The sequence below is a fragment of the Cynara cardunculus genome, unplaced genomic scaffold (genome assembly GCF_001531365.2).
Source record: "Cynara cardunculus var. scolymus isolate 2C unplaced genomic scaffold, CcrdV1 Un_Scaffold_1868, whole genome shotgun sequence".
NCBI lineage: Eukaryota > Viridiplantae > Streptophyta > Magnoliopsida > Asterales > Asteraceae > Cynara > Cynara cardunculus.
The window spans coordinates 8,130-15,556 of NW_020200899.1; the positions used below are offsets into that span (position 1 = coordinate 8,130).

The 7,427-nt window shown below is 35.4% G+C and overlaps 1 protein-coding gene across 1 annotated transcript; it reads right to left on the bottom strand.

Moving 5' to 3' along the window:
• Positions 1–5,298: 5,298 nt before the first annotated feature.
• LOC112502753 (probable serine/threonine-protein kinase PIX13) lies at positions 5,299–6,792 on the bottom strand. Its single transcript, XM_025106750.1, has 5 exons — positions 6,712–6,792; positions 6,408–6,543; positions 6,173–6,306; positions 5,959–6,082; positions 5,299–5,612 (listed from the first exon to the last, which is right to left on the bottom strand). Exons 1-5 carry the CDS (start codon positions 6,790–6,792, stop codon positions 5,299–5,301), a joined length of 789 nt encoding a protein of 262 aa, XP_024962518.1.
• Between the last annotated feature and the right edge of the window lie 635 nt (positions 6,793–7,427).

A 7,427-nucleotide genomic window follows, 5' to 3' on the forward strand; every position in this document is an offset into this window, starting at 1 on the left:
AACGCTGTCCAAGCCCAAGCTTAAACTTCTTTCTCTTGCAGAAGTTGAGCACGAGAAAAATCTGAAGCTGGCTGAGGGGGACAAGCGTTGGAGCAAAGCAAAGCTGAAGAACAGAATTAATCCTCACCTGATCAAGAGCGTCAGCATCAGCGGACGATCCAAAGACGGTGGAACTCTTGTCTCAATGCTCATCACCAGGGACAATCTCGACGCCATCACCGAGTACCCTTCCTACCATAGCGACTATGGATACAGTGAATGGCTGGAGATCAGGTAAGCCATTCAACGATCCAAGTCAAGACATAAGTCGATTATCGAAGACATCATCAAACATATCATCAAAAGGATGTCCAGGTATGTTGCAGTCCCTAACAGGCCATCTCTGAAGAAAGGTGGAAGGAAGAAAAGACTCTCTAGTCCTAATGATGGACCATCCTTGAGGAACGAACATGAAACAAGGTTCTTCTTAGATGAATTCCTAAAGGAATACGATAGTATAGACATTTCTATGTTGAATCTTGATTTGCCAGAGAAGGGTCCCTATATACCCAACTTTGTGCACTTTAAACCTAAGTTAGGAGTTATATTTCTTGACTATGAAGATGAGGTAAAATTTGATAGAATGTCTGAGCTACATCTATGCCCAATGGGACATCTGATTTATCTAATGTTCTGGATAGATGATAGCCTGCAAGGAAAAGTCGTGGACCGAAAAATACGAAGAGAGTTCCTACGTCGAAAGAACCTTGGAGAAGATGTACATGGTTACATTAACTTGAGCATCCTAGACTAGTTTGTCTTTCTTTGTAATATTGTCCACATTTTCTTTTGTAAATCTATTTACTATGTCTACTTTCAGTGATTAATCTTATAGTCTGTAAGCATTAGACATGTACTGAACAACTTCTAATATTTCCAATGAATATAATATAAGTGTTTCTTGTAATTCACTGAAAAATATCCCTGAAAAAAAGTAATAAAGACACAAGTCTGTGAGTTCCAGTATTACTTTTCACATTCACTAACATTCTATAAGTCAGTGAATAAGCTTTCAGTTTCAGTTTCTATTATTGTAACTTTTCTTAAATATAACTTCAGAAAATTCGTCAAGTAAAAACTGACTCACTGAAAAAGATCCCAAAATAGTTAAAAGGGACATGTATTTTATATGTTACTTTTCCTTACTATTAGTTGATAAGACAACTTTCTTTATATTGTCTTAATATCATCAAATAGGGGGAGATTGTTGATTATCTCTCTCAGTGATTTGATGATAATCCCTTTTACCCTATGCGAAGTATTTATGTTTCTGTTTTTTCAGTTCCAGCGATCATCACTGAGTCTGTTCAGTGATCGCTAAAGAACTTGTATTGTAAATCCAATCAGCAACAACGATACTTCAAAAAGACAGCATCACATCAAAGAACCTTAAGCAAAAGTCAAAGACTGAAACTGAAGATTAGATACTAGCAAATATGTGATCTGAAGCGGTAGTCAATGATTATAAGCCTGTCTACATATGTATGAAAACTACCCAAGCCTCAGCGAATGCTGAAGAGACCTTCAGGTTATTCCAATATTCAGCGATCAAAAGAAGCTTGTTGAGCATGATTGTTGGTATCCTTTTCTTATACACACATAGGACAAACCCATACCCTTTCTAAATGTTAGTACGGTACGGAGCCGATTAGTTGACTCTATTACCCACCAAGTTTTTGAAAGGATGTCTGCTCATGAATAGGCTTTTGTACTATTCCTGTGGCAAAGGACAAGCCTTCCCCTTAAGGCTTGACACGCGTTCTAACCCTACCACGTTGCATTAAATGCAAATTTAATGCAATGGATATAAATAGATGTGTTCTATCTCCATGCAAAAATACTCTTACTAAAAACCTTACTCTGAGCTTTCTTGCGCTTAAGTAACAGAACACACATATCTAAGAACAAATACGCTCATCTTCAAGAGCAATTGTATTCTAAACAAGTTCAATCCTAGATAGAACTTACTTTCTGCTATTTCTTTAACAGCAAATATTTTCTTATTTGCTAAGATTAAGTGTGTAAACTTTAGATTGTTTACATATGTTTTTCTTACCTTATCTTTCCACAAACAATCTTGTAAAATATGTATTGATCTTCTCTTATCAATGTATATTTTAAATTTGAAAATACTGTGTTTGTATTCATCCATCCCCCTTCTACAAACTGTTATACACATCTTGTAGACCCTAATGGGACCAACACTACTAGATGGTGATCATATGCAGGTGAAGGAAAGTAACCAAAAGAGAAGTCAAGGCTCCTTGTAAGGCCGCCTATGTTGCACCAACATAAGTCGCCCACATAAAATATTTAGGGCACAGTGTGTGGGGTCGTGTGTGGTCGACGGCGTGGCATCGAAGGACGAGTGACTTGGACCGGGCAACCCAAGGCGAATGGGTGGCACATGGGGTACGCTAGGTTCTACCTCTTCATATGGAACTTTTATTGTATTTTAATTCTAAGCTATATCAAAAAATGAAAACTTGATGAACAAAAAATCGATGCATATTAACCAACTAGTGTATTACTGCACAATATTCTGTTTCTCATTGAAGAAGTTTATCTAGTCACGGTTTTAATAGGGTTTTATATAATATATACATATATAAATCATTTTGGAATCTATATAATTTGATTTTTATGAAGAAAAAATAAATTCAAAAATGCTTTTATCGAAAAAAATCTGATAAATTAAATTGGTTTATGAATCAGTTTGAATTTAGGTTCTGATACTATTTGTTATCATTATATGGATTATCCTTATGCATATAATAATAAAGATGAAGGCATAGGAACATGTACACGTATCAAAAATCGATTCAACATGATAACGTAAAAAGTTTAATGGGTGTTTGGGATTGCTTATAAAAACAACTTATTGACTTATTCCGGTGTGACACCGATAATAAGCACTTTTAAGTGTTTGGATAAACAACTAATACTGGTGCCAAACGTAATAAGAAGGTTTTGAAGAAGTTAAACCATTCTAACTTATAATAAGTTGATAAACACTTTTCTAGAAAAGCATAAGTTATTTCAAATAAGCAATCGCAAACATCCCCTTAGTAGAACTAACCTGAAGCACTTGAATTATACACACCGAGGTTCATTGAAGTGGAAGCGGCCAATGTTGTGTGTAGATTGAAGATTTCTAAAGCTGTATATAGTTTGTTTCAGTATGGATTGAACTGAATGCAATATCGTGTAGGCAACAAGGAATTTATCACCTTTATTTATAGTCCCTAGAAATCTAGAGACTTATCTGACAAGGAGTCCTAGTTTATCGTTAGGTTTGCTTTCCAAATAGGAGAAGATGTACACTTAATTAACTTAATGAATGATGTTGGTCCCGCTAGGGTCTATAAGATGTGTATACCAGTTTGTAGAAGGGGGGATGAATACAAACACAGTAAACTTTTCAAATTTAAAATATATATTGATAAAGAAGGATCAATACAGATTTACAAGATTATTTGCGGAAATATAAAGTAAGTAAAACCTATCTAAACAATCTAAAGTTACACACTAGTTCTTAGCAAATAGAGAAAAGCTTTGCTGTAAAAGACTTAAAAGAAAGTAACTTCTTTCTGGGTAAGAACTATTTAGAATACAATAAAGGGATTCTAACTTGCTTTTGAAGATAAGCGTATTGTGTTCTTAGATATGTGTTCTTTTACTTATGAACGCAATTTAGGGTTCAAGAGTAAGTATCAATATCTCTACATGGAGATAGAACACATCTATTTATACCCATTGCATTAAATGCACATTTAATGCAATGTAGTAGGGTTAGAACACGTGTCAAGCCTTTAGAAAAAGACTTGTCCTTTGCTACAGTGAATAGTACAAAAGTCTATTTATGAGCAGACATCCTTTCACAAAGTTGGTGGGCAGTAGAGTCAACTAATCGGTTCCATATCGTACTATACTTTAAAAAGGGTATGGGTTTGTCCTTTGTGTGTATAAGGACAAGACAAAAGCAATCGTGCTCAACAAGCTTCTTTTGATCGCTAAAAGCTAGAATGACTTGAAGGTCTCTTCAGCATTTGATGAGGCTTGGGCAGTCTTCACACATGTGTAGACCAGGTTGTAATCACTGAATACCGCTTCAGATCACGTATTCGCCAGTCTCTAATCTTCAGCTTCAGTCTTCGACTTTTGCTGAAGGTTCTTTGGTGTAAGTTTCGTCTTCTTGAAGTATCGCTGTCACTGATGGAATTACAATGCATGTTCTCAGCGATCACTGAACAGACTCAGTGATGATCGCTGGAACTGAATGACAAAAACATAAAATACTTCGTATAAGGTAAAAGGTATTATCATCAAATCACTGAAAGAGATGATCAACAAATGATCCTACTTATATTAGAAGACATATATCCAAATAAGAAACTGGATTATAACTATTATAGGAGGATTCTCTTAATAAGTATAATCATTTAAATCGATCATCCTTTAATATTTTATATAAGATAATGTTAAGGTAAAATTCAATTCTAACATCCACGACCAGCAGATGATAACTTTTCTTTACATCGAATCCTCTATAGCCCTAGGCTAGAAGCAATAACTGATTGGCCCATTTAATTTTCAAATTCAACCCAAGCCATTTCAGTCAACTGGTTGTTTTACTGGTTATTTCTCTCCAAAGTTTATCAAAATAGAACTAGATTCGTAAAAGAGCTAAATGACAAAAACTTACACTTCCTATCCTTTTCCGCAAAAAAAATTACATTTTTCACTCAAGTCTGCATGTATGACTTCGTTTGGCCTGTGTTCCATATTCAATGCTCAGGCAGCTCAAAAGCCTTATTCTTCAAATTTCAAATTACAGACCTAGGCTATTTTAATTAACCTTGTAAAGGATTGACTAAAAAGTTAACCAACCAGTCAAAATGACTATTTTAATTAATTTCCCTTCGCATACAAACCCATACTCCAAAAAACATGAGGACCTAAAAATATTCAAATAACAAGAGCTCAAAACAATCTGATGAACACCTGCTTAGTAACGAAGAACTAGAGTTGTGGAACACTGGATTCATCTTCAAACTCTGAAACATAATTTGCAGATGGTGATAAAAAATTAGAAGCTATAGGATTCAAGTTCCGATCATTACTCCTTATATGCATCACACCATTACACAACCAAACCCACCACTCCATCGACTTCTCTCCATTTTTGCCATCTATATAAGCATTGTCTTCTTACATCTCATAAGCATTTGTGTATCACTATCTCTTAAGTTGTCCTTTTTACTTGTTAATGGAATATATTTGTTCCAAACTCTGCAAAACTTCTTCACTTGAAGGTCTAAGCCTAGGTTCCATTGAGAGACATTTTAATGTGAGTTTCGCGTATTTGGAAGCAGCTTCTAGGGGGTAATTCTGTCCAAAACATGGATCCATAATTCCCTTTAGCTTGTTTCTTCTTGCTAGCATTGGACTTTTCCATTCTACCAAGTTATGATGCTCACTGGGCCGATTCTGGTCCATTGCCCGTAGACCGGTTACAGTTTCTAGCAAGACCACTCCAAAACCATAGATATCACTCCTCGCACTCAAACGACCTGCAACATTGAAGTGTCTTGTTTAGAATCACAAAGAGTATGATCTTTTGAACTTGTCTAATATTCGTTGCCCAATTGGGTTCCGAAGTAGAGGGATTGACTTTCGGATAAGTGCATTGAGTTTGTCTATCGTTCTTGTAAAAATATAACTTCTAGGAAGCATGATATTTGTTTTATTATATATCTAAAAAATGTTTATTCTTATGCTTTGCAAGACTAATATTTTGAAAGAATGATGATATGCTTCTCACATAAATCAAATATGACATTTATAGATGTTAATCACTCATGCAAATATCAACCCTCTACAGCTTCTAAATATCTTCTTCATTATAGGGCAACATACCAGTCGTGATGTACTCAGGGGCTGCATAGCCATAGGTTCCCATAACTCTTGTACTGACATGTGTTTCCCCGATTTCAGGACCACGTCTTGCTAACCCAAAATCCCCCAGTTTTGCATTAAAATCCTGGAATTGGATAAAGTCAAGATAAAGGTTTAACTTTGTTTGCATAAAAAAATAATTAACCGCCATAAATTATGAATATCCCAAGATTACTTGATCTAGCATTATATCAGAGGTTTTAAAACCACGCAATATGACTTGAGGTGTTGATGAATGCAAATAAGCAAGCCCACGGGCAACTCCTATCATTATCATAAGGCGTGTTAACCATGAAAGTGATGTTGCATCTGCAAAATTACTCATGTTACATAGTTACTTGATTGCGAAAAGTTCAACTTTTGAGAAAAAAAATTCCAACGATAGTTATAGAAACTCTTATATAGCTTACTTGTGAATAATAAGCGATCAAAACTTCTGTTCTGCATGTACTCGTAAACAAGCAATGATTCTTGTTCATCACTGCAGTATCCTAAGAGACGAATGATATTTGGATGAGCTAATCGTCCTAGGAAGATCACCTCTGTCTGAACTCACAAAGTTATTTTAAATTACATTCAGCAAATAGATTTAAAAAGTTCACAACATAATTCTACAACAGAAGTCCTCAATTGCATTCACAAAAAAAAAAAACCTGGATAAAAGAAATAAACATATTCCTAAGCACAGTAACAACTAAATCATTACATGTTCACATAGGCTCGTCCCTCACTCATTTCAACCACATTCAATATACGTCTCCTTTTGCATTGTTCAAATGCAATGCTCTTTTCCATTTCTTGTTTGATGGTTGCACTTTGAGCATTTATGTGGCAGAAAATACTCCTACACTGTTGCTGTGAGAAGGCTCTAAATAATGATCGAACCTCGACAAATTAGTATGTTCAAAGCCCAGAGAAGGTCAAGGTCCTTTTAATACTTTCTTGATAGGAATTTGTGTTGGATAGAAATCTTACTTTTCTCGTGATTTGGTGTTCTTTTAAGTAAATGATAGGTTTTTGGATGCTCCTATGGGTGAGGCTGTTATGACATCTTAAGGTTATTACCTAAACCGCATACGTGTTCAAAGAACTAGCATATGAATTGGTTATTGCTAGAGGTTATGGGCCTGCACCTGAAAATGGCTTCAAGGATACGCCCTGTAGCCAGCTGATTGAGAGTGTCCTAAGAGTGATTAACCTCTGCTTTACATGACATTTACTTTCCGCAAAGGTGATCAGACTCAAGTCTGAGATATGGTTCCTTTAGTGACAGCAGTCCTCAGTACCATTTAAGCTGCATCGGATTTATCATCTCTCATTTGTTTCTAACAGCCACTCTATATGTAGTTGTTCGAATGTCATGCCTTTTTTATCAACTCTTACTTTAAGTAAATTGTGGAATTTCTTCATCAAAACAAGTAGTTTATTAA

What these genes read in the sequence shown, in the direction of transcription:
- LOC112502753 (XM_025106750.1), bottom strand. Translation starts at nt 6,792, where the DNA reads ATGGAAAAGAGCATTGCATTTGAACAATGCAAAAGGAGACGTATATTG. An exon ending in TGAGTGAGGGACGAGCCTAT is followed by an intron (nt 6,544 to 6,711) that starts GTGAACATGTAA and finishes TTGTGAGTTCAG; the next exon opens with ACAGAGGTGATCTTCCTAGG. An exon ending in TGATCGCTTATTATTCACAA is followed by an intron (nt 6,307 to 6,407) that starts GTAAGCTATATA and finishes GTAATTTTGCAG; the next exon opens with ATGCAACATCACTTTCATGG.